We start from the raw sequence: 27,576 nt of genomic DNA, 5'->3' as shown, positions 1-27,576 counted from the left end.
GGGAAATATATAACACTGCTTCATTTTAATTAAACATGCATTGCAGGATATTAGTCACTTAAATCATACATATTAACAAATTCATTTTGGGTTTGTTTCTTATTTAATAAAATAGCAGTATGTCAGGGAGTGAAGCACCAAAGCCCTCAAATGAACTGGGATTTCACAGAAGGAAGGTGAGCACAAATTGTCATTTCGTAACTCTGGGAAGAAATATAAGGTTATAAACAGCCTTTCTTAGAAAGCAACAGAACCAAAGTAGGAAGAGACCACATTTTGGATCATCTTATCTTCATCTGGAGCCTTAGAAGATAGATTTTAATACCAGAACCACTTTCCTGTTTTAAAAAAAACAAATAGTTCCAATACTCTCCAAGTTAAGCTTAGGTGTAAACAAGGGCAAATCAGTTGAAAATTTTAAGAAGAATCTATACAACCCCTGGGCTACTCTGCCCTCTGTTTTTTCCAGGCCTCCTTCACTGACTGGAGCTTCTGATGCCCTGAGGGGATGTGCCTGGGTTGCTGGGCTCCCCTCACATCCTTACCTTCCCTCTTGAAGTTCTCTTTGGTGCTTTTCCAAGAGCTCTCTCCTCAACTCCTCTTTCTCAAGAGTGTGCTTCTCCACCAGGCTTGTCAGCTGCTCCTGGTGAGACTGCTCTAGGTCCTGAGTCAAGCCCCTCACCTTCTCCTCCGTCCAGGTGCTACTCTGGATGAGTCCTTCCCTCTCTTGGCTAAAGCCTTCCTCCGCCTGCTGCAGTCGGGCCTTGAGCTCCAGCTCGTGCTCCAGCCTAAGCTCCTCCCTCAGGCGAGCCTTTTCCTCATCCCACGTCACCTGCAGTTGCCTCTTCTCCTCCTCATGCTGGCAGCAGGTCTCCCGGTGCGCCTCCTTCAGTGCCATGACCTGCCCCTGGAGTTCTGCAATTTCACTTTGAAGGTCATTTATTTGTTTTTCCAAGGTGTGCATGCCATGCTCGTACTTCTGCTTCATGGTCTCCTGCTCCTTTTCACAGGTGAGCCTGGTCTCATCCAACTGCTTTTCATAATGGCGCACCTACAAGCAAGACAGGAAACCACCACAAGATTGTTCAGCTCGAGGCCGTGGAAAGGAATGTGATGGGGGCAGCAAGTAAGTTTTGTTCTATAATCATTTCTGAATTTTCACACTTTGAAAATAACTTATTTCAAACACCTTAAATAAGATATCTAAGTCTGGCATAATTTGTTTTTTTTAAAAAAAAAACTTGGTTAAATTATACTAGTTTCTGAGCAACTCTATTAAGAACTGGGAAGACCCTCACACATAGATACTCTTTGTCTTCCCATGAGTCCTTTCCAACTGAAAACTTAAGGTCTTAAAATATTTAATTAATTCAAATATTTATTGGTACTACAAGGTACCCTGCAAGCCTCAAGGCAACATAAAATCGACTAAGACATAGTTCCTGCCATTGAAGAGAAACTAGTCTGGACATGGATAAAACAAGTTTACAAGGCAGAACATCAAATATAAAAATCCTAGAAAAAAGAACTACAATGTAGCACGGGGAGTTAGAAAAAGAGAAAAATCAAATTTGCTTAGAAAATTCTGGAATGACTTCCTCTAAGAGGCAATAGTTGATGCAAACTCTGGAGGGTAAGTAGACTTTCAAGAGGCAAAAAGCAGTAATAACAGCACAGTTTGTAATAGTGTGAGCTAAAGGGGACAGAGTTTAATGGAGAACCACAAACCACCCAGTTTGGCTAGGGGATAAGAACTTGCATGGTAACAGAGAAGACTGGGAATGTAAATGGAAGTCCCAAGGTGACCTGTTGGGAGGCCAAGGATCATAACCTATACTTAATTTAGTACATAATGCTACATCAAAGGGTTTTTTTGTTGTTTTATTAAGATGTTGAAGTTTTTTTTTAACAAGTTGAAATAACACAATAGCCTCTGAGCTTCATGTTCCATGCCTGCAGGGATGAGTATATTATATTTTAGATAAACTCTCTCAGGAGGAAAAGGGCTTGCCCTCAGCCTGAGGAAGTAGGCTTCTGGTAGCCACCAGACATAGGGAGAAATGCATAGAAAGTCCTGTTGTGTGAGAAAGACTTGGGAAAGCCCCACATGAAAATGGTTGTCAGAGATTAAAGAAATTAGGGATCTGGGTTGGTAAGAGAAACTTACCTTGTCTTCAAGCTCCAGTCTTACGTGACATAAGTCCCTGTGATGTTGTTCTTTCATCTGTTCAATGACCAGCTCAGCCTCGATGCTCATATTGAGTGGATTACATTCTTCAGAACCCAGTCCTAAAAACACAGGGGACCCACTGATCCTGTGGCAGGTTCTTTCAATGACACAATCTGGCATCTGAGGAGGGACCCCCAATTTACCTAAGGCATAACTTTCAGCCTAAATTTCCCCAGATGTGAGCTACTGGAAAATAAGAGAAGCCAAGAGAAGCCTCTTCTCTTTTCAAACATTAGGGCAAACAAGACACTAAGATGAACAGATTCTTTCATGTATTGGCAATGTACCAACCTCAGTAGAATATACCTTTTTAAACAGTAGGTAGACATAGGTATGGAAATTACTGCTTAAACATGACCTCCTCCTAATGAAAATGGTATGTGGTGAGGAAATAGCAGGAGAAGTTTGGCCAACCAGGTTTCTATCCATCCAACAACTACTGAATGACAAACTGGCACAAGGGCAATGTGGCTGGGGGGTGAGTGGCCAGCATACTTGCTGCCAGGCTTTGAGGAGTAGACTTCTTGAGTCAGGATGTTCAGCTCATCACTCAATAAAAAGGAATACTTGGTGTCATTGAGTTTCCTATTGATCCCCCTCTAAAATTATTGGCTGAAAAATAGGACATAATTTGGAACCTGGATATAGGCAGGGTTTTTTTGGGGGGGGGGATGGTGAGGGTGGGGATTCACAACTCCACCGTGTGAGTGTACCTCTGAAACTGCCCATGATGACTGATGAGGACATCGAGAAGGTAAAGACTAAGTCGAAGGCTGAGCTAGTGCCAAAACACTGTGTGTCTACAAAACAAAGTCTACTATTAGGTAGCAATCCCCTAAGGCAGGGAAGCCCAAGATAGTTTTTCATGTGGGAATATATAGGCAGATGGGAGAAAGGGACCCCTCTTGGGTTAAGACCTCACAGCTAGGATTGACAGTCTTAACCTGGGCTTCCAATCATATGGCATATCCCCAGCTGAGAATCAACACATGGATATAAACCACCCAAAGATGGCCACCCGTGAAGAGCACAACCCAACAGCTGGATGGAAAAGCTGCTGAAATGTATCATATAGTCAGGTGGTCTCCACCCTTGACTAGAGTATATAGGCCAAAATTCAGAGAAAAGGGCTGAAGACCTCTTCCACTCCCCTCCTCTACCCCCTGCTGATTCTACACTAAGTAGGTGAGGGAAGGAATGAACCATATTTGTGAGAAAAGTACTTTCACCCAAGTAGCAGAGAGGAAAGCTATTTATAACAAAAGAACTGATTTTGAGCCGTTTCTGAAATCTGAACTCAATGCATCTGAGCAAAAAGGCAGGCTATCAAGATGGGGGAAAGAGCCAGGAGTGAAGGTCGGATGGTTCCCAAACAACTCTGACTTCCAACCTTGCCCCTGGAAATTTTCCTCAAAGGCACAGGTGACCAACCCTTATTTATCTTATTTGTTGTTCTGCAGAAGCAACAGAGGCATTTAGCATAGCCAGCATAAGAAAACCAGTTACAGATTCTGTGGTTTGCGGTTGGCTCACCCTCCAAAACCATCTTAATACCAGCCAGGCACTCTCAGAGAAAGGATTCAGCAATGGCTCTGTGTCTGAATTCTAACACTCCAAAGGCATGGGTTCTTAGATTTGCAGTCAGTTTGTTTGTTTTAAACAAAGCAAATACTTTAGTGTTTTGATTTTTTTCATTCCTTTGTTGATACATATAAAAATCAGATGGACATATTCTCATACAGACTTCAACGATAAGTGAAAACCTGACCGCAAGTGAAATAGCTCAAAATGAGAATTGACAAAGGCTTTTTTCCCTTCAGATTGCCAGTTTTGCAATTTCACATTCAGTCACAGTTCTTGCAAAGATTAAATGCAAAGACTCTGAAAAGATAATGTCTGAATGTGTTTACCCTGGTCAGGCTCAATGCCGCCACTATTAACATCAAGTTCTTCTGACAGCGAGTTCTTCAAGGGAAGCCTGAATGCTTTGCCTTGTGCACGATACTCTTCTAGCTCGGACTGGAGTTCATCCACTTGGTCTTGTAATACCTGGGGTTTAAAAACCCACACAGGTCTTAGAAGTGACACCAAAATACAAGCAACAACAACAACAAACAGATGAATTGGACATCATCAAAATAGACACTTTTGTGCTTCAACAGGCACCATCAAAAAAGTAGACAACCCACAGAATGGGAGAACAGTTTTGTTAATTTCATATCTGATAAGGTACTTGTAACTAGAATATATAAAGACTATTACAACTCAATAATAAATATAAGGAACTCAATATAAGAATATAAATATAAGAAATGGGCAAAGGACATAGGATCCTTTAAGATATCTTAAGAAATTTCTTAAGATACTTCCCCCAAGAAAATAAACAATCAGTAAGTATGTAAAAGGATCCACAAAATCATTAAATTATTAGAGAAATGCAAATAAAAACAATGAGGGGATGTCACTTCATGCCCACAAGGATAGCCAAAATAAAAAAGATGCAGAATAATAACTGTTAACCAAGATACAGAGAAACTGGAACTCTCATACTGGTGGGAATGCAAGATGGAAGAGATTTGCCAGTTTCTCAAAAGGTTAAACACAGAGTTACCATATGACTCAGCAGTTCCACTCTTATGTATATGCCCAAGAGAAATGAAAATCTATGTCTTCATAAAAATGGGCACACAGATTTTCATAGTAGCATTATTCATAAAGCCCTCCAAAACTCAAATGTCCATTAACCAACGATAGATAAACAAAACACAATATATCCATATGATAGAATGTTATTCCAACATTAAAAGGAATAAAGTACTGAAACACTTAACAACATGAATGAACCACGGAAACATCATGCTAAGTAAAGGGAGCCAGTCACAAAGGTACACACATTATCTGATTTCATTTTTTTGTGAAAAGCAAAGATTAGGCAAATCTACAGAAAGTAGAAAAGTAATGGTCTAGGGCTAGTGATCATGGGAGTGACTGTGGCTAGGTAGATCAGGGATTTCTTCTTGGGGTGAGGAAAATATTCTAAAATTGACTGTGGTGATGGTTGCCCAATTGTGTGGATATAATAAAAGATATTGATTTGTACATTTTAGATGGGTGAAATATATGGTATGTAAAGTTGTTTTAAAAAGTGAATGGACTGGGATGAATTTTATTGATGAATTCATTACATTTAAAGACGTTGAAAGCAAACAGTCCATTTGATTAGGACCAAGAGCTGTAACTTAATTATAAAAGCAGAAGAAATGTTTCTTTTCTCAAAAGTGCACGTGCACCTCCTGAGAAGGCAGCCCAGAAACAAGCTCATCAGGAGGGATCTGCTTTCCCCACATCTGCTCAAGTGCAATTTTTATCTAAAGCAGGTAGAACTCAGTTAACCTTGTTAAAATAGACTAGTATTTCTGGTTTAAGGGGGGAAAAAATCCCAAATTCCTAAGCTTATGGAAGTTAATTTAGGAAAATAAAAAGAGATTCCTCTAAAAGAGTGTTTTTATCTCTCCTGGTAGGTATTGGGAATGGTTTATTATAGAAACACTTGAATGGCTTCTGCTTCATTTGTTTTGTAAAAAAGGAACTTATTCAAAAATTTAAAAAAAAGAAAAAAAAAAAACAGGACAAAACTAAATTACGCCACATTAGGCTGCAATGATCAATCAGGAAAGGCTAACTTTGGAAAAAGCACATCAACATGGCAATATCATATTCCTCTACTCGGCTTAAAATTATATTTTCCTCTAAGCACTAGTAACTTCTGATCTAGATAAAGCAGACCTAAATGCAGTTTGCAGATTCCCTGATGCAGGATATTGACTAACTATATATATATATATTTTTTTTTTAAATTTGTTCTAATTAGTTTTACATGACAGTATAATGCATTTGACTCATTGTATACAAATGGAGCACAACTTCTCATTCCTCTGGCTGAACACTGACTAACAATATTAATAGCCAACTTCCATGTAAGTGCTCTGCACATTGGCTCGTTGAATCTTCACAACCACCTGATGAGTAGGTAGGTACTCTTGTTTTCACAGCCCTCTAGAGGAGAAGGTGAGGCACCCACAGGTTGAAGTGACCTATTCATGGTCATATAGCCAAGAAGCGGTGAGCTGGGATTTGCATGCATGCCCCCCTCCTGCACTCACGTGTTCTCTCCAGCCACTCACCCTGCACTGCTGCTCATACTCATTTCTCATCTGAGTCAGCCTTTCTTCTTGCAGAAAGAATTCAGCACTGCTGGGATCTAGGTCACCAAACTAGAAGGTGAAAGGGCAAAACTGTCATTTTCCCCAAATGCCCTTCTTTGACCTATCACATATCAGTTTCTGTGTCACCCAGGCTCTTGAGCATGAGAGGAATGCAGTATTTAAGCAGAAACATCATCAACCAGAAGACAGGGAGAACATACGAGAACAATGTGTTCAACTCAGGCAGGGATGACTTCTTGGTGGCAGGCAATGTTTTCCTTCATAACCACTCACTAAATTATATCCCTGCAAAGTTACAACTTCCTTTAGGTACCCAAATAATTCCCTAATAAAAATGTTCTTGGCATTGCTTCTGCTCTTTTGAATAAAGACAGACACATTGGGCAGCCCATCAGGAAATCAGATTTAGACTGATTTACCTTTTCAGCTAACACATTGTCCAAATTTCGCTGAAGTTTGTTTGTCAGATTCTCATACTCTGCCAACTTCTCTGCATTTTCCAGAAGCTCATTTTCCAGGCGACTGTTTTCCTGAAGAAATTTAGGGAAATTAAATATGGCACAGATTAAGAAATAAGCAAACTGTTGTATCATTTTATATGAAGCATAAGTCAGTGTTCTCGATTAAGAAAATTTGCCCATCTTGAATGGAAATGAAAATAAACACAAAAAAGTTGATATCTAAATCACAGCCCAAACGTCTGCCCTTTTTAAAAGAAATCTCATAGAACACGGTGTCCAATATGTTAGCCAATAACAGTCACATGTAAATACTGAGTGCTTGAAATATGTACAAAGATGAGTCGTAAGTGTAATATATACACTAGATTTTGCAGAGCACAAATATATATAAAATAGGTCAGTAATTTTTTTGTATACTGATTGCAATTTAAAACAATGCCTTCGAGATATTGGACTAAATGAAATGATTTGAAATGAATTTTACCTTTTAATGTGGCCATTTGTAAATTTGAAATTACATATCTGGCTTGTATTCTATTTCTACTGAACAGCACTGCACTAGAGTATTTTTTGAGGATGTTTATTATACTTATTAATGCATATGAATTAAATACGTGGGTTTCACTTGTAGTGAAACTTAGTAAATTAAATGAAATATTCTCAATGTATTGTCCAATGAAGGAAAACTTGTTACAAAGTAATTTGTCCAGCCACCAACAAAAGAGAACTCAGAAAAACTAAAAAAATTAGAGTAACTCTAAAATCAATTTTCATTTACTGGTATTATAGTTTGATTTATAAATTAATTTTGGTTTAAGGATGTAAAAGCTATACATTTAAGTGGTTCATATTTATACATTTTTTAAGTTATAATAAGATAACATCAACCAAAACTCACAAAAAGTTTTATTTAATTTAAAAGGATCTGTACATAAAGTACTTTTTAGAAAGATTTCTACTCACATTGAAAAAAAAAAAAAAAAACCACCAGACATGCTATTTGACATATTTTCTTCTCCAATGGTAAAGACTGATTGGAAGAATGTTATTTCCAAAGCACATTTTGCCAAAAGAATATGGAGCCAGTATATTTTTAACATATTCTTGTTCACACCCTCACATAGCAATATGGAGTAAAGAAAAAAATGTACTTGAAGCATTTAAAAAAAAATACTACCTTCCCCTAAAAATGCCAGTTCTATACTCTAGCCTTTCAAAGTGTACCTAAACTTATGATGCTAAAATAATAAGGAACAATCTTTACCTATCAGGCACTGTTCCGGTACTCTGAAAGATGCCCAATCAGACAGATACTGACTACAGGGAACAATCAGGAGCTCAGGAAGAGAAGCAGATATGGATACAACTATGATGCAAGAGTTAATTGCACTATGAAGACACAAGAGTAAAGGTAATGGGAATGAAAAGGTACAGCCTACAGTATCAGGGAAAACAGTGAAGGAGCATAAAAGTGTTCTGTCTCTGAGTGCAGTGGGGTAGGGGCATGGTTCTGGGAGTTGCTGGCAGGAGCTGAGGCTAGAAAGGTATGAGGATGGGAACTCTTTCAGTGGCCTCAAATATGAGCACTTTTTTTTTTCTTTTGACAAAGACTATCAGCATGATTATAACTGATCTTTACGGTTACTGATAGCCATATGAAGGTAGGAGAGATGGGGAAAGAACTGTTAGGGCCCATATAATCAGCTAAGAAATCATGATGAATTCAGAGTCTAATCAGAGGCTAGGGAAATGCAGAGGAAGGAGATAAATCTGAGAGGCATTTCAGAGCATCAACACAACTTAGAAACTGATGAGTGATGATGACTGAGAATTTTAACTCCTGGAACTTATAGTGCATGGTGATGACATTGATTAGGGAGAAAATTCAGGAGTTGAAAGAACTGCATGATTAGGAGTCATAATTGGCTCAGTTTTTGATGTACGGAGTTTCAGGAACATTTCATAACAGCAGCGGTTGCATTTCCAAAGTACTTATTTTCCAGATACCATACACATATCATCTGATATAACCCCCACTTCAAAGGGTAAATGTTATTATGGTGCCCATCTGTACATTAGGAAACAGTTTGAGTAATTTCAGCTAAGTATACACTGACACCCATGTTTGAGCCATGCCGTCTGACTCTAGAGCTCCTGCATCATATTTTCTGTGTGAGTCCAATAAAGAGAAGGAATGTCCACTCCTCCACCAAGAGAGAGGAAAGCGGGGAAGACAAATGAGAGAAGAGGCACATATGGAAGCTAAACAGAAACTCAGAGGCCTCTGTGTGGCAAGAGGTAAGTTTATCTGCAGAGAACAAGGTAGGTGGGCAGAGAAGGGGAAGTAGGACCTGAAGATACAGATAGGCTAAGAGGACCAGATACTGGAATGAGGGTGTCAGTTAAGTGCCCAACATCCCTGAGGACCCAATACAACACTATCAGCACACCAGAAGCCTGCATAACCCTGAAATCCAGGTCCTAGCAGGGTCCCTGCCATGTTTGGATCATGACATGGTGGGGCAAATGTATCAGAGTGAGCCCTGTGTGGACTAGCCCTCTCAGAGCTAAAGCTTTGCATGTGGCAAATGCAGAAGGGATCCCAGCCTTTAAAGAGATTACCTTTAAAGAGAGGGCAAGGCGGTCCCGAATGTAGTTCTCCTCTGTTTTTGCCTTTTCGATTTCCTGTTCGAGTTCCAAGCGCTGCTTGCCCACCTGCTGCAGGATCTGCTCCCTCTCTCTTCGGAGTTCATTTTTTAAGGCTGCTATACGTTCCTTGTACTCTTCATCTAGTTTTCTGTAAGGAGGAAAAATTGACAAGCATCCATCAGATCCCCTGGAGTTCCCTACGTGGATCTATCAACATTGGAAACAGAGTTAATGAGATTGGAAGCACTTTTGAGAAAATGTCTAATGTGTCTTGCTTTCCTTGAGGCTTGACCACATCTAAATCTCTGCAGCCAGATGTGGCCCAACAGGCAGGCAGGCAGGCAAAGCATCCCTTGCTCTGTTCTGGCCCTATGCCTGGCAGGTGGGAAAGGATCTGGCCCTTGCCCAACCATTCGCACCTAAGGTTGTACTCATTCCGCCGCTCTATGGCTGCATGGTGATCATCCACTTCCGAAGCCATTAGTGACTTAAGTTTCTCAGCCTTGTCCAGGTCTGACCGTAGTTTCTCTTTTTCTCTGACCACTTGATCAACTCGTTCCCTAGAATCAGAAATACACTGAGTTAACAGAAAACTATTTCTAAGCAACAAGTAGACCCCGAAGAGCTCTTATCTGGCTTGCTTAATACAAAAACAAAACCAAGACAACCAAACCCCACCCCAAACATAAAGCTTTTCCATAGTTCCCTTCAAAAGCCTACATGCCAGACTAAGTTCCTACAGTTTAAGGAAGATCTGTGCAACAGATATGGAGGACTAGTCACATTATGCACACAGAATGTAAAACTGTTTACCGGACTTGTTGGACAGGTGGGAAAGGGAACGAACGGAACAGGAGAACTCGACTTACAACAAATGCCGGATCTCAGCCTTAAAGCTGGCCAGAGCTGCCTGGTGAATGCTGTTCTTGGTAACCAAAAGTTCATTTTCAAGAGCTAGTGTCAATTCTGTCAAGTTGACATTTCCATCAAGGCTGAAATCCAAGGCCTGGAAATCAGAACATAGCACAATTTCAAGACAAACCATAGATCTACCTTCTGAAAGCAAAAAATGTAAAGGTTACATAAACTTGGAGAACTGAATACAGCTTAGATATTGGGCAATTATATTTCTTTAGAGACTACTTCAGAATAATCTTCAATCCAGAACAGAACAGTTTTTTCCTAAAGAAAATATAACATGTTTATTTGTTTCTCTTTAAAAAATACTGATACTATAAATAAACACAAATAATAGAGCTCTCATCTTTACCAGCTGGAGATCAGTTAAGCATATTTCTCATGTCAAAAACTCTGGGGTTAAAATTATGGAAAGTAGTTAGCAACAGGGGGTAGGAAAAGTTACCTCTTATCTGAGAGCTTGTGAACAGAATAATCATTAAAGATAAATCACAATGAATCAAGAGTTTCAAAAAAAATTGAAAGTTTCCAAGATTTGCTATTTTTCCTCCCATTTTAACTGCCACACCTTTAGGATCTCCTGGCTGTTCTCAATGCCCTCTTCCTGCCAGGTGTCGAGTATTCTCTCTACAGATGCATGGCCCATCCCATCATCCAGGCAGGAGAAGACCCGAAAGCCAATGGTACTCGTCATCGCCGATGGGGTTGTGGTACGACGTCCACTCTCATCAAAGGACTAGAAAAGAGAGACTTCAGCAAGCTCAGCTGGACTCCAGGCATTTCAACTAGATGCTGGTCAAGACTGAAACTGGTCAGTGCTGACCACAGAGAGCAGAATTTAATTTGTGCTGCTAGGAAAAAATACTTCATGCAGTGCCTTTGATCTCTGTTCCCAGGTGAGCCAAGACTACAAAGCTTATCAAAAACAACTATTTTTGACATAGATGGGCTGTCTCTCTATTTAACACCAGGTTTCTCTGACCCTGAGTTGACATCAAGAGACATAATTAGTGGCCTTCCCACTCTGTAATTTATGGTCATTTCTCAAACCCAAGTTTTCTTCCTGACAGGTTAGTCTTTCTTATTCTCCTTTTGCTTTGCGCTCTCTCTTTGGCATTTTACTTCAGACAACAGATTAATTAATTAGAAATTACTAAGTGGGTTCTAGCTTTCACTTACAAAGAAAAAGCTTACCTGCATGGAGAGGTGCCTTTTCAGTTGTCTGTAAGGAGTAGAGGCTGACGGTGTAAGGGATTTTCCATTTTTAAACAAGCCATAGAAAAAATCTTCTACACTCATTGTGCCATTGGGATCAAGATTATGAAATACTTCTTCAAGCATCTGAAAGAGAGTCATCACATATTTTAGATGCTTCACTGAAAATAACATAAGGCCCAGGATCTACTTCTGGCCAACAGAAATCAACACCACTGTTGATTCTAAGACTCCAGAAATATAATTATGTCCCTTTACTCTCATTTGAACTAAATGCACTTTCCTTTCCAGTATTGATATACCTTCTCCCTCACACAAACTAAATAAAATTCCATTTTCAACATCTCCATAATTTAATAGAATGTAGCAATTAACTTTCTTTACTCCTAGAGTAGGCAATCTTTAATGATGCCATGTACTTGCAAATTAAAATTTTACTTAAAAAATAAAGATTTAGCTTTCCAGCATTATAATAGTAGAAATTAATAGGACATTCTTCACACCTGCAAACTGTGGTGACTCTAAGTGACGTTTGGCTTATATAAAAATTTGAAATTGGCTCACTAGCACAGCATAATTTGGTCTGGGAGAGATCGTAATGACTTAAGAGTTCGGGTCTGAAACCCATACTTGGAGGTTAGAACCTTACTTGGAACAACACTGTATGTGCTGGAATTTTGTTTTAGCCCAGAAGAGACAAAGATTTGGTGAGACAGGTTTTGTGTGTGTTCCAAGAGATAAAAGACAAGGAAGCTTCAACTGACTCTTACACCCTCTTGAGAATAATCAAGTGGTCCTCATCATATAACAAGGACCCCAGCCCCATTCAGAGGCTTGCCTTGGAGATGGTCTGTTCCTTAGCCTCACAGGCAAGGGGAAGGGGAACAGAGCAGTGTGCATCATTGCAGCCCCAAGAAACGGGTTAAAGGCAAAGATCTCCTATTGGAAGTCAGTGTCCCTTTATTTTATGGGGTAGGTTTTTTTTTTTTTTTTCCTAAAGGAAAACACCTCCCATGAACAAAATAGAAATCACATGGGGTTCTTATTAAAATGCAGAGTTTGCTATAGTAAGTCTGAGGGAGGGGCCTGAAATTCTGCATTTCAAACAAGCTCCTAGGGGAAGCCCAGGTCACTGAGTAGCAAGATTCAATAAACAACAAATTTATTCTTGTGGCCTTAAAACTTATAACTAAGTCCATTCTAACATAGGTTTAAATTCTCTGTGACACATCCTCAAATTTTTTAATATTCATTTCTTAAATCTGAACTATTGCTATGATTTGTGTCATCTCATGATTGATGTTGTTCTTTATGTAAGTGCTGGAGGCATCTCTTTTATCAATGCTCCCCCCCACACCCCTCACACCAAATAGGAAACATCTGTCTCCATTCTGGAGAGGACTCTGAAACAAGGAAACTATTCTAAAGGGTGGAAATCTTTGGAACAAGTAACAGTTTCTAACAGAGAATCTGGTAATCAAATCCATGGAAAGGCATTTAGGACAAGCTGCAGAGGCTGCCAACATCCCTTAGCTTTTTGGTCTCATTTTCATCAACCAAAAGAACACTCTCCGATATCAGTATGGAGGATCCTCCAAAAACTAAAAACAGAACTACCCTATGATCCAACTACACCACACCTCAGCATTATCCAAAAGTGTCAAAGTCAGCATACTATAGTGACACATGCATTCCCATGTTTAAAGCAGCACAATTCATCATAGACAAGCTACAGAATCAGCCTAAGTGTCCTTCAACAGATGAATGGATAAAGAAAATGTATATATAGTGAATGGAGTTTTAGTCAGCCATTTGCAGGAAAATGGATGAAACTGGTGAATATCATGTTAGGCAAAATAAGCTAGGCTCAGAAAGACAAGTTACTACATATGAAATATGACATGTGGAATCTGGAGGGAATAAAGGGTATCTCATGAAAATGAAAGGAAGAGGAAGAGGATCAGGGGGAAGAAGAAGGGGAGGGCAAGAGAAAGTCCCGGGGACTAAAATTGATCAAATGCATAAACAAATATGCCACAATGAAAACCATTGTTCTGTATGATTAATATGTGCCAATAAAAAATATATATGTGTGTGTATTTATTTATTTATTTTTAAGAACACTCTCCTGTAGGAGGAGAAGGAGGAGGAGAAGGCTTTCAGAACCACCAAACCAAAAGTTATGATGAAATCCAGGCGCCCTGGCTGAAGCTAGCAAGGCACATTTTACCTTAGACCCACATCTAGAACTGCAAGGACATTTTTGCTCCCCATGATGCACTAGCCAGATCTTTAAATAGTTGATTTTCCAATGTGTGAGTTAGGAAATAATGTATCAGGATAGAGATCAAAAACCCAAATATGAGCAGAGCCCAGAAGATGATGGAGACAATGGAGAGGGTGGTTTTAAGACATTGGAAAGTGGTGAGAACTCACTGGACACCTGACCACATGTCCTTCCCAAGGAGCCTACTACATCTCACGGCCTGCAGAAGTGGGCAAGATCTTTGGATTTTTAAAGGAAAATCTCCCAAACTTAAAGTGTACCACACAGTTCAATTTTTAAAACCCTGAGCCAGCCAAAGAAAATGACTTTGGGATTAGATGTGGCATCTGGGATGCTGGTTTGCCATCTCTACCCCTTAGTTGTCCTCCCTTCTGGAAAGCAAAGTGCTAGTTAGAGCTGTAAGAGAGGGGCTCCTATTCCCCCTCAAGACAACAGTGGGCAGCAGTGACCTTACTGTCTTTATCTATACAATGAAGGGGTGACTAAAGCTCAAATGGCTTTCAGTTGTAAAATCTAGGATTCCAAGTGGCATGTTAACAACATCATCCTTAACTCCCAGCTCCTCTGTGGCTTAGAGCAAATCATAAAAAACACTACAGAATCACACAGTTTTTCTTTAGGAGAAAAAAAAAAAAGAAAGAAACCGCTAAATAAAAGTTGTGTTTAATAAGCAATCCTTTATTCATACTCAAACCAGAGGAAAAAATCTTTATTTCTTCTCCCAGGTTTTGGGAACTCTACTACTCTTATATAATGACTACGGTTTATTCCAAGAATTGTTTTTGGATAAATAATCCAAGTTTGTGCAATATTTCTTGGCAAAAACAACCCCAGGTTCTGGGTACTGCACTAGTTTATAAATTAGGAGGATGATTGAATTTTATGACTCAGAGTCACCATTGAGGGCTGGGGTTATGGCTCAGTGGTAGAGCGCTTGCCTCGCATGTGTGAAGCACTGGGTTCAATTCTCAGCACCACATAAAAATAAATGAATAAAAAAAAGGCCCATCAACAACTAAAATAATATTTTTTAAAAAGCCACCATTGAAAAATAAATCACCACTATATACATGAAAAAATGTTCAACATCACTAGCAATTAGAGAAATGCAAATCAAAACCACTCTAAGATTTCATCTCACTCCACTCAGAATGGCAGCTATTATGAAGACAAATAACAATAAGTATTGTTGAGGATGTGGGGAAAAAGGTACACTAGTACACTGTTGGTGGGACTGCAAATTGGTGTAGCCAATATGGAAAGCAGTATGGAGATTTCTTGGAAAATTGGTAATGGAACCACCATTTGACCCAGCTATCTCTCTCCTTGGTCTATACCCAAAGGATTTAAAAACAGCATAATTCAGGGACACAGCCACATCAATGTTTATAGCAGCACGATTCACAATAACTAAACTGTGGAACTTAGATGCCCTTCAATAGATGAATGGATTAAAAAAATGTGGCATGTATACACAATGGAATATTACTCAGCAGTAAAAGAGAATAAAATCATGGCATTTGCAGGTAAATGGATGGAGTTAGAGAAGATAATGCTAAGTGAAGTTAATCAATCCCAAAAAACCAAATGTTGAATGTTTTCTTTGATATAAGGAGGCTGATTCATAGTGGGGTAGGGAGGGGGGGAGCATAGGAGGAATAGACAACTCTAGATAGGGCAGAGGGGTTGGAGGGGATGTGAGGGGGCATGGGGTTATTAATGATGGTGGAATGTGATGATCATTATTATCCAAAGTACAGGTATGAAGACATGAATTGGTGTCAATATACTTTGTATACAACTGGAGATATGAAAATTGTGCTCTATATGTATAATAAGAATTACAATGCATTCTGATGTCATATATAAATTTTAAAAAAGCAGTCAAGTAGTGTACAATGACTACATATACAAGTGAGGAAGAAAACATTAAAAATAAAATAATAAATTTTCTGCAAACCAGGATACTGGGAAGTTTTTGATTATAAATTTCTTTGGGAGAGGGGATAGGAAAATACTACCACTTATGGAGTGAGCAGATAGCAGGGTTTCAAATATCATTATAATCAAAGACCCCAAAGCTACGACTGTAGCCCTAACCTCTAACACCCTAATCTTTATTTTTAGCTTTTTGAAAGACGTCTCTTGGAATTACTTACATTCTTATGTTTCACAGCTATTCATGCATTTAGTCCTATAGAGCCCTTCTTATTTTTTCAGAAAATGTAAAGTTTGAAATGTTACCAAGTGAGACTCTTTGGGTGGCTCTTTTAAGACTCTGTACTTTCAAACAACCAACTTACCCTTTTCCATTTCCTCATGACCAGAAAATGGTAATGACCCCTGGTTGTGACAGCTAACCCAAAGCTCTTCTCATACAATAGGCAAAGGCAGCCGAGACCATCCTTAACTCCCAGCTCCTCTGTGGTTTAGAACAAGTCATAAAAACTTTTCCCATATATTGCTCAATCTGCTTAAGGATCCAGGGATGGCATTGAGATATTCTGTCTAAAAACCTAAACTTAACAGCCTGGCTTTCAAAATAGTCCCCCAACTTAAATGTGTGAAACTCCCTGCTTAATTTTTCCTCCATGCTTTCCCATGTGTTCCTTTGTGATTGACATCTCCTAATATCATAGCTCAAAGAGCTAGGGTCTGGTAGTCTCATACAGGGTAACAGGCTTAGCACTGTAAGGGGTACACAGTATGCACAAAGTATCAGTTTTTCTTTCTCATAAAATAATATGAATCCCTCAAAAGACAATATCTTCAAGAATGACTTCTTAGGAGGAAAGAAAATAGTCTCTAACAAGCTGCAGGAAGCTATGGTATGGCTGTCCCTGCCTGTGGCCAGCTAGGAGCTTATCATCATTATTGTTCCCGAATCAAAACACTACAATGCTTACCTCCCCATTAACATTCTGCAAACCATACTGCTCGCAGATGGAGACCAGCTTCTTCCGGTTCAGGTGACCATCCCGGGTGATCCCCAGATCATCACAAACCTCCTGCAGTTTCTCCTCTATCCAGTCTTGGGGAGGGGAAGATCCACTCTGTGAGGCACTCAAGTCATCTGGGTTCCAAAACCGTAGCTGGCCTGAAATCAGAGTGCACACAGTATTGTCTCCAAAGGAAGTGCAAAGAAAGAGTGAATGCCTATTCTCAAAAAAAAAAAAAAAAAAGTACTTTTGAAAATAAATATTATATTAAAAAAGTTGAATATTATAAGAAATGTTGACCCCCCTTCTTATTTGGTCCTGATGTTCCAACATAAACTTTTTTTTTTTTTAGAACCAATAGATAATTTTTTGCTCCATGGCAGTCAAACTGAGTAAAGAACATCCTTCCTGTGCAGTACCACTCATACTGGTTTATCCCAACTAATAACATCAGAAGCTTAGGTGGTCATCTGATCACATGAGAAGGCTGGTCGAGAGCCACCCTAACGTGTTCCAGGCCCTGAACAACTACAGGTTCCAGTTTTATTTCTATTATCTAAATACTAGAGCATCTTTTACTAAGAAAAAAAAAAATTCATGATGATCATCTCAAGATTTGCCTCTTTCCAAAGTCTGCACATAAGAATATTCTGACCTATAGAAAACAAACAATCCAACTTCAAAGAACTACAGGTTGCAAGTTTCAAGTTCCTATTATTGGTAATATGAATGGTAATTTCTATTTGAAGACAGAGATCAAACTACTTATTTAAATGTCAAGAATATTTATCCTCTATTAAAAATCTCTACTTCTATATTATCACTGTGTGTGGATAAGGAAACTGCCCCGAGTGATCCATCAAGATCATTGTAGGTTCAGTAAGTGGGATGACCAGTTCAGTTTTCCCTGGTAGTCAAAGCTCAGTTCTCAAAACTTATCTACACTTCTAGGTGGATTTTTTTTTTTTTTTTTTTAAGCCAGCAAGGAAAAGTTGATATTTGTTTGTACTTAAATAAGAGCATACAAAACACGTATCCTCTGAAAACTACCCAGGTTCCTGCATAAAACTTGACCTAACAATCTGTGAAGACCAGAAAAGTTTTAATTTAAAAGAAGTGAGTAGATTAAAACTGCTAGTTCTTTCACATTTGTCTTATAGTCCTAGTATTAAAATATAGGGATATAAAAAGGGGAAAAAATCTAATTTGGTGAAATGACAGTCTTTGGGGGCTCCTAGAAGTGGCACTGGGCATCGGCCAATGTTCCATTGTCTTTACATTTGTTGTATTTGTAGCCTTAGAGTTAAGTCAGGTGTGGAAGAGTGTTTTAATTTACAATGTCATTGTGAAAATGGTTGTGAAGATTTTGTAGGCAAATACAGTAAGTTGATCTTTTCCTGTAGTTTTGGCTTTAACATCAATTCGGCTGTGTTTTTAAGTTCAAGCATGCCAAGGTCATGAGGGGCCTGGTCGAGCTTAGGAACAGGGCATGCCAGAGGTAGGTCACAAAGCTTTCAAGGTCACTGGTCCAGCCTGACCCTGCCCAGTTTAAGCATTGCCTTTATGCCTCTCTCGAGAATTTCATGTAGCAGCCTAACATTGGGGCCAACTTGCCTTTACTCTATTTTCTATGATGAATACTTGTGGAAAAACTGTGACAAATCCATTGATCCTAATATTTTTATTGTTGGAGTCTTGTGGATTCTCTATGAATAATTTCTATTTGATTGTACTGTGTAGAGTTAATACCCATTAGGGAAATGTTAATAAAACTACAAATGCATAGTGTAATATAGAATAGAAAAGAAAAAATTTTGTGAACAATTTATATAGAAGAGTAAGTTGTTTTTTAAGTGTTAGGCACATTTCTTTTAGGAACTTAAAATGTTATAAGAGTTTTTTAAACATTCAATATTTTTAATTATAAGAGACATTTGTTACTAGAGCCAATTATTTCAGGTGTTCTAATTGGAGTATTGATTTTATTACCTCATATACCTCTAGAATGCCACATGTTCTGTTGGGGATAAAATTGCACAATAAATGTCAAGTCTCTGTTTAAAAAAAAAAAAAAATCTCTACTTCTAAATTGTCCACTTACATATTAGAGAGTCTTTAAAGTTGTCACTTAAACATGAGATAATTACTAGCACAATTTTGTGTGCGGGAAGAACGGAGATCTAGAGAGAACGTGTTGTAAATACATTTAAGCACAGTTAATCCCAGATAGGTAGTGAAGTGGCTTGAGAGCTTGTCAGCTGGACCTCAGTGCCACCTGGTGGTCAGAGGATCAATTGTGTTCCAATGCTTTTTATATACATTTGAAATTGCAAGGGATGCATATTAAAATGCTATTTAGGTTAGGTTAATATTTAGGTTACGGCTGTTCAATTAATTAAAAGGTTTGTATCAAGAGAAATTAGTCACATTGTAGTTGCCATCTTTTTCATGATGTTAAAAGCCAGGAGTTTAAAACTATGAGCTATCAACTGCAATTGAATTTTCTGTGGCTTCTGTTCCTAATGTTTATTCTCAACTAGCCTCCAGCATAAGATGCTGGAGGTAGGGTATGGGAAGTGCTCTATGAATGGCAGCCCAGCCCTCCCCTCCCCAGCAGGTCCCCACATGCTCAGCTCTTACCTTCTGCTTCATACTCCTCACCGCGTTGCGTCTTCCAGTGCTACGGAGGACAAGAGATGATTAGTGTGCTTTTGAAATTATTCAAAAAGAAATCCTAGCTTTTCCTAAACCAGATTACATTCTGGCTCTGAAATCATCATCTGGGTGGGCCACATGATTTTAGGGCCTGCCAATGCTTCTATCCAGGAGGGTTCTCTTCAGTTAACCAGATGATTCCTATGACACTGAATATGGTCTTCTGCAGACTGTTATAAGGATTTGTCCTTCTCATCTGGGAGGTCACTTATTCAACAGCAAAACCTATCAAAACCCATTAAAGTAAGCTGAAGTAAATATTCGGAATCCATTAAGAAAACAAGATTTTGTATGCACGCATTTATGAACTTCTTGTTCAATAAATGTGTATTGAATGCTTATTTTTATGCTAGGTCCTAGTAATGCAGTCATAAAGAGAGCCAACACATTTCCTGCCTCACAAAGTGCATATGCTAATGAGGACAAGCTGACAAGAAAACAGGAAGTACACAGGAGGATGTTTTAAGTGCTGTGATAGGGAATTTTAGGATGCTGTGATGATGCCTACATGAGACACTTCAGACTCACTAGACAGGGTAGATTTCCTAGAAGAAGCAAGGTCTAAGCTGAGACCCCCAAGGATGAACTAGAGAGAGTGAAAAAAAAGGGGCAGTTATTGTTTGCTTCTGAAGCAAGCGGGTACGAATAAGCTTTGTGTGCCTGTGGCACAGTGAGCAGAGAAATGCAAACCAAAAAATGGGAGGCTAGAAAGCTTGAGCTAAATAAAATATATATTACCAGTAAATTTCAGTAAAAGTAGTAAACCTTATCTGAATTAGACCATTTAGCCATCTTATCATGCTATGTTTCTACTTTTTAGTGAGTCTTCCCCAGGGTCACAGCATGTAGTTTATGTACTGGCAAAACCACCCAGCCAAGGGCACAAGTCAGGACCAAAATCCACCATTGCCCACTTTACAGATCTTCTTCCAACCAGCTGCAAACATAGGTCTTCAGTGGCTTTGGCCTTTGCAGCCAGCTGCCCAGTGCTCCCACTTCTACTGAGAGGTTTTGTGACCACTGGCAAAAATATAACTCTGTCAAGGTAGGTGACTTTGATAACAAAAAACCAGCCCATTCTCTGGGGAGGCCAAACTATCTAAGATGAATTAATTTCTTTGAATCCTGAAATAAACTGAGCAGCAAAAACAGGCCTTGTTGCCACCTGTCTCCAGACCTGGATTCCTCATGGCAGATGGAGTGCCACCTGAAAAATCCTTGGATTAAACACTGTCTTTCAGCAGTTTGTTCAAATTGGCCTGAGCTGAGGTTCTTCTTTTGGGCCACCTAAGCACATCTACTTCATTCTCCACACTCCCTGTAGTTCTCTTAAGTGAGGGTCAAGTAGCTACCATGATTTCATAGCTCCTTATTTCACTTACAAAAACACTGGAAATAGCACAGATTCAGGAGCTGGCCTAAATGTAAACCTCAAATTGACAATGCTCAGACAGAGTATTCTTGTCACACAGAAGGCACCAAAAGGCCATAACTCCAAATGAATATGTTCACCATGGCTCATTCAGGTTACAATTGAAAGTCACTAGCATACAAAGGGGATGATGATGAATCAGTAGGCACAGTGTGACCTTGATTTTTTTCACAACTACAGTTTTATCAGCTCACGGTGATAAAGGCAGGTGGTGTGCAAGGCAGGGTGGGAACAAGGGGTGAGTGGCAGAGTCAACAGTCCTCCATGGATTTCTTTACTTATTGCTAGTCAGAATTCAACTGTATTTTATATATGAAATTTAAATCAATAAAGCCCCACTAGTAAAAGTATCTTGCCTGCTGTCCCTCCATATTTATTTCCTTATTCAACAGAGCAAATTATTTAAATACTCACTCTGCTGTGGTATCCACAATTATGAAAATTCATTATTCAACATTTAAACACTCTAGAACTAAATCCATTAAACCAACCTACAACAAATCAAATACGGTTTATGATCTAAGAAGTGTAGGTCAAAATAAAACCTCTCAAACCACAAATGAGATGATTTTTAATAGCAGACACGGATGGGAGAAATGCTAGGAGATATGTTATCTCTGAACCCAAACCAGAAAGAGAGCTCCAGCTGGGATTCCTACTTAGAAACATGCAAACCTGCAAGGAATCCTTGGTAACACCTTCTAAAGCAATGAATTATGTGTTGTTACACAAAAGTTGATTTACTAACTTTGTTCATTCACATCTTAATTCACTTTAAAATTGAGTTAAAAGAACTAAGGTGCATAGAATTTCTAATATACTGTTTTCCAACATATCACCATCTATGGGACTGTGTGCATATTTCAGGTTGACAGGGACAGTGCATGCTTGCTGGTTTTTTTCTTCAATTCTCACTCCCAACTAATAAGAGATTAAGTATGGAGATCATAGCATAGATCTAGGAGTCAGACTGCCTGGCATCAAATCCTGACTTACCTATCAGGTTGACCTTAGGCAAGTTTCTTGACCTATCTACAAAATGGGAATAAAGTAGTATAGTACAGATTTCACAGAGGTAAGGGGAAAGGGATTAGAATTGTGCCTGTGCAATGTAAAATTTTTATTTTATTGGCCAGGTGTGCGCATAATAGACATGAAATTTATATTTGTAGAAATATTTTTCATTACTATGTTTAAACTTAAAGTAGGGCCTGGGGTTGTGGTTCAGTGGTAGAATGCTTGCTTAGCATGTGTGAGGCACTGGGTTTGATCCTCAGCACCACATAAAAATAAATAAAATAAAGGTCTATTGACAACTAAAACATATTAGAAAAAAAACAAAAACTTAAAGTAGTCTTTTGGGTAGGCCTGAGGACGTATTCCCCTATTCATATAAATTTATAAGAAAAAAGTCAAGCCTCCAGCAGAGGTGCGAAGAATATTGACCATTCACATAAGAGGCAACAAAATTAAATAAATTTGGGGAAAGGTTTATCTCAGTACCAATCAAAGTAGTATAAATTTAAACCAAGAAATCATAATAGTTTGTACTAAATTAGCAAAAGATAAGTTTAAGATACAACTCCTATTACAACTATTATAGTTTAAAATAGTCCTGTTTAAGATGAATGCATAAAGAAACTATGGTACATATACACAATAAAATATTACTCAGCTCTTAAGAAGAATGAAATTATGGCATTTGCAGGGAAATGGCTGGAACTGGAGAATGTTATGCTAAACAAAATAAGACAACCCCAAGGAACCAAAGGCTAAATTTTTGTGATATGCAGATGCTAATTCATAATAAGGTGGGAGCAAGAATAGAAGTAATTTGGATTGGACAGAAGGGAGTGAAGGAAGGGGAAGGAGCATGAGGGTAGGAATGACAGTAGAATTAATCAAACATTATTACCCTATGTGCATATATTATTACATGACCTGTGTAACTCTATATCATGTGCAGCCAGAGGAATGAGAAGTTATACTCCATTTATATATAATATGTCAAAATATATTCTACTGTCATGTAAAACTAATTAGAACCAATAAAAAATATATTAAAAAAGAATGTAAACAATAGATTTGTTTGTATATTACTTGTAGCAATGTAAATGGGTATTATTCCTTTATTAATGAAAATGGCATTATGTGTCAAAAGCAATAAAAATATTCATACTCTTTGACGCAATAAATTTACTTACTATCCAAAGGAAATATAATCAGAGATAGAAAGCAAAAAGCCATAGGCATAAATATGTGTATCGTAGCACTTTTTGTAACAATATAATATTGAAAACAGCCTAAATATTCAACAATAGGGGCATAAAATATAATGATACATCATAATGTAGTCATTAAAAGAATAATTAAGAAACTGTAGGAACACGAAAAAAAATCCTAACAAATGAAAGAGCATAACAAAAATGCCATCTACCCTATGGTTACTGCTGGCAAAACTATTTACACAAACAGACAAAGACTGGAAGGAAATAGAGATAATAAAAATAGATACATTTTGGGCGGGGCACGTTGGCACACACCTATAATTTCAGGAGCTTGGAGGAGGATCGTGAGTTCAATGCCAGCCTCCACAAAAGCGAGGTGGAAGCTATTCAGTGAGACCCTGTCTCTAAATAAAATACAAAATAGGGCTGGGGATGTGACTCAGTGGCCTAATGCCCCTGAGTTCAATCCTTTGTATACAGCACCCCAAAGAAAAAATAGATACATTTTGGTTGAGGAACCATGGGAGACAATTTTCTACTCTTCTACTGTTATAAATGCTGTTGATGCAATATAAATAGGCACAACTTTCATTCTTTCTTTTGCCCAACTGCCCTCAAGTTCTCACTAAATAAATTAACTCGTGTGACTTGGGGATGGGGATGGAGGAAGGAAGTTCCCTCCCTTTGGTAAGTCCCATTCTGCAACACCTGCAATGCCATCCTGTCTTGTGACAGATGGAGAAGTATTGGTGAGAGCCTGAATGCAAAGGCTACTAATGCCAGTGCCCCCTAAGCTTAGTGGCAGTTGGAAAGATCTGAGACACTCGCCTGAGACTTGTCTGGGGGTACTGAGACTATCCCCTTTGAAATAGCCCAATCCAAAGTATGGTACAGGTTTTGAACCCCAGGCAGCACCTTCACTTAAAAAGTCTCGCATAAACTCTTGAGGCAATTGGGAGTGGTGAGGTAAGGGGTGATTTAAATATATTCTGAAGTCTAGGGGAAACAGTTTCCCAAGCACTTCTCCCACAGCCCTTTGTAAGAAACAGAAACCATCCTGCTAGGAGAAGCAAGCTTATGCTAATGGCCACATTTTCATTCCAAGACCACCTCAGCTGGAGACGAAATTTATTACTCAGATATGATATATGCTATGCTTCTCCCCAGTCTCCACTGAAGGTCTTCTCCTTTAACAAGAGGGAGGTAAGCACATGGCGGCTGGAAGTTTGTTATTAAATTGTAATTTCAGGAGGTGGGGTGTGTATAGGGGGGAGATCCAATTCATTCACAGCTCATTTATTTTCATTCTCATTGCCTGGAGCCAGTTATTCCCATTAAAAAACTGGGGAAGGAGGGGAGAGCAGGTTAGAAGGTTGGGGGATTAGATCATTCAGCTACTGAACAGCACCAATAAAAGGAGGCATCATTCTGGAACAGGGTCCTTTAATTGCTGATGGTTTCCCCAGCATAGTGAAAGCTGGCAGGTGGCCTCTAGACACTGATCTGCCAGAAGCACTGGAAGGGATATAATCATGAAAATCTTTGGATGAGCCAGGCTGAAGGGAGGGACAGTTGCTGGATGCATTCATGAGGAAGGATTTTCCATTTCTTCCTCTTGAAATCCTAGGTAGCCTCTCACTGGAGAAAGAACGGCTATTAAGGCACTTAAACATTATTCTGTAGGACTTCAGCCCCTCCCAACTCTGTGGGCAAAGTTTTTGCAGAATGGATAAGCACAGGGGCTTGGCAGGGAGACTGGTCTGGCTTAACCACTTCCTGAGACCCCTCCAGTACTTCATCTGCCAAGTGGGATGACACTCTTACATACTTAAGGACATGGAGGCATGTGCTTGGCACTTAGGAAAATCAGCTATCATTATCGTTTCAGCTGGAACCATGATGTGGTTAGGCGTTTGGACTTCAGAGCTGTACTCCTTGGGTTCATTTTCACCTTTGACCTTTACTGCCAGGGTGACCTTGGGCAAGCTACTTAATCTCTGTGTGCCTCAGTTTCCTTATGCATAAGTAGCAATACCTTTCTCCAAAGTTAGGCTGCATTTTTGGAAAGCACTTGGAAGAGTGCCTGCTATGACTTAAGCACTAAACATTTGTGAAGTAAATGAGAAATACAAATATGAATCCTAATGGTATGTTCAAAAGTAGGACAAGGGCAGAAGAAATAGCAGACAGACCACAGTCAGCTGTAAGAATAACTCAGAAGAGAATCTTTAAAACTACTGTTTTGATATGTTGATTGATTTGATTTAATCATCTCACAATGTACACATATATTAAAACATCATGTATATATTATAAACATACAGAATATGTACATTTATGTATGTTTCATCAGTTCTACCTTAACAAACCAAAATCTACAGTTTTTGACATGGTGATTGTGATGAAGCAATCAACTTTGATTTAATTTAGGATCAGAGCCTCCCCTGGGGACCTTCCCCTACAGACAATGTCCCCTGGGCTGCCACAGCTGGCAGGGACTGTCCTGTGCTTCCTCATTACCATGCCAAGTGTACTGGTCAACAGCCCCATTGAGAGAAAACACAGGGGAAAGGGTCAGAGGTTGCCAAGCCCTAAAATGTCTGCTTCAGAAAGCAGTCCCCAACCCCCCAGGAAGATAAAGGGGAGCCCCTGCGCTCACTGTGCATCTCAGTGTCATGCTGGTCATTGTGGCTGGCTCTTGGGTTGTCTACAGCTGGATGAAGGTGCCCTGCACACTTCAGTCACATAGACGACACCAATTTCAGGAATGTTTTTTTAGAGGGACACCTGCTTTGGTGGACTGCAGAGCAGATGGCTTGAGTTTCTCAGATCCCCGGCTTCCAGCCCCAAGGCCGGGCCAGCATCTGCAGGCTTTGGATCTGGTACGGCCCCTACCCACAATAGCCCAGTTGCCACCCCCCACACGCCATCTGCTCTAGTGCAGACCTTTGTGCCCCACAGAATGTACGGCTAATTAAAATGATTATGGGGGCACACACAGGGCTATTCTTTCCTGGCAGAGGTTGCTTAGCTGATCTCAGCAGCCCCAGAGCATGAAGCAGATTCTTTTTTGAACAGGGAGGGCCTTGCAAGCCTGAAGAGAAGAGGAAGGAAACTTACTAGAATAGCAAAGGTCCCCAGAGAAACTGAGCTGGAATATCCCTTTTAAAAGGGGAGCACATTTAGCAAAATGAGTCACTGACAAAAAACAGCAATCTGTTTAGGGAGAATGCCTATAATGAAAATTTTAGGACTTTTTAGTACACAGTGTCGGTGGCATGGTTCACTCATAGTTCTACATATTTATAAAGTCTGAGTTGGGTACTGGAAGCTAAGTGTGCCCAGGAGGGCTGGCTATTATTGTTTCAACAGGACACACTTTTCCCGGGACTGAGACTCATTTCCCACTCTGCTGCCTTTGAAGGCAAAGGCAAAGGAGGGCCTGACAGCTCAGCTCCCAGTCTCTATTCTGAACTCAAGGACAAGCTGCTCAGTGGCAGGCTGTCACAACCAGAATGCAAATCAATGCCTTAATCTTTAAAAGCAATTAAATGCTACAAGTAAGTACTGGGGATAACAGGAATGAATGCACAATTTTTAAATGCATACATATCCTACTACATTGCCAAAAATTCTTTAGTACTGCGGGTGTATGAAAATGTAGAATCGAAGAGTCTGAGCTGTAAGCCTCTTCTGCTGTCAAGGTTGGGAGACTGCTTTAGCTTATTGGATTTCAAAGTCCTCAAAGGGAAGGGATATTTTTATATCTTTCCTGCTCATTAGAGTTGCTCAATGGCTAGTTAACACTATTTTTCTATGTGGAGCATAATTAATGGGAGAGTTGGAAAATGCTTAATTATTATTAAAATTAATTTGATTTGTTATCTAATAGAAAATAAATATTAGAAATTGTTGATCTGGCCAAGTATGGGGGTGCATGACTATAATTCCAGCAGCTTGGGAAGCTGAGGCAGGAGGATTGTGAGTTCAAAGCCAGGCTCAGCAACTTAGCGAGGTCCTGAGCAACTCTGTGAGACCCTGTCTCTAAATAAAATACAAAATAGGGCTGGGGATGTGGCTCAGTGGTTGAGTGCCCCTGAGTTCAATGCCGGGTACCAAAAAATTAATTAATTAATTAACTGTTCTGGAAGAAAGTGGGACTAGATTCCAAGGGAATTCTTTCTGGGATCAAGTCAGGAAGACTCACTGGGACACCGAAGTCCTAAAGTCTTGTGTGTGTGTGTGTGTGTGTGTGTGTGTGAGAGAGAGAGAGAGA

The 27,576-nt window shown here is 39.3% G+C and overlaps 1 protein-coding gene across 7 annotated transcripts in view; it reads right to left on the bottom strand.

Moving 5' to 3' along the window:
• Nin (ninein) overlaps positions 1-27,576 on the bottom strand; it is a 103,053-nt gene that overhangs the window by 34,122 nt on the left and 41,355 nt on the right. For all 7 annotated transcript variants that reach the window (XM_015490874.2, XM_048798607.1, XM_048798606.1 and 4 more), the window contains exons 5-16: positions 19,566-19,605; positions 16,893-17,083; positions 11,679-11,825; positions 11,053-11,220; positions 10,436-10,572; positions 9,986-10,126; positions 9,540-9,714; positions 6,876-6,986; positions 6,415-6,504; positions 4,141-4,279; positions 2,168-2,289; positions 546-1,051 (exon numbers count right to left, since the gene is read on the bottom strand). In XM_015490874.2, coding sequence (XP_015346360.1) covers positions 546-1,051; positions 2,168-2,289; positions 4,141-4,279; positions 6,415-6,504; positions 6,876-6,986; positions 9,540-9,714; positions 9,986-10,126; positions 10,436-10,572; positions 11,053-11,220; positions 11,679-11,825; positions 16,893-17,083; positions 19,566-19,605 — 1,967 coding nt within the window. The remainder of the gene's footprint in view (positions 1-545; positions 1,052-2,167; positions 2,290-4,140; positions 4,280-6,414; positions 6,505-6,875; positions 6,987-9,539; positions 9,715-9,985; positions 10,127-10,435; positions 10,573-11,052; positions 11,221-11,678; positions 11,826-16,892; positions 17,084-19,565; positions 19,606-27,576) is intronic.

This window comes from Marmota marmota, unplaced genomic scaffold (genome assembly GCF_001458135.2).
Source record: "Marmota marmota marmota unplaced genomic scaffold, marMar, whole genome shotgun sequence".
In the NCBI taxonomy this organism is placed as follows: domain Eukaryota; kingdom Metazoa; phylum Chordata; class Mammalia; order Rodentia; family Sciuridae; genus Marmota; species Marmota marmota.
The sequence above is the reverse complement of the archived record's forward strand: the minus strand, read 5'-3'. Positions and strand labels throughout refer to the sequence as shown.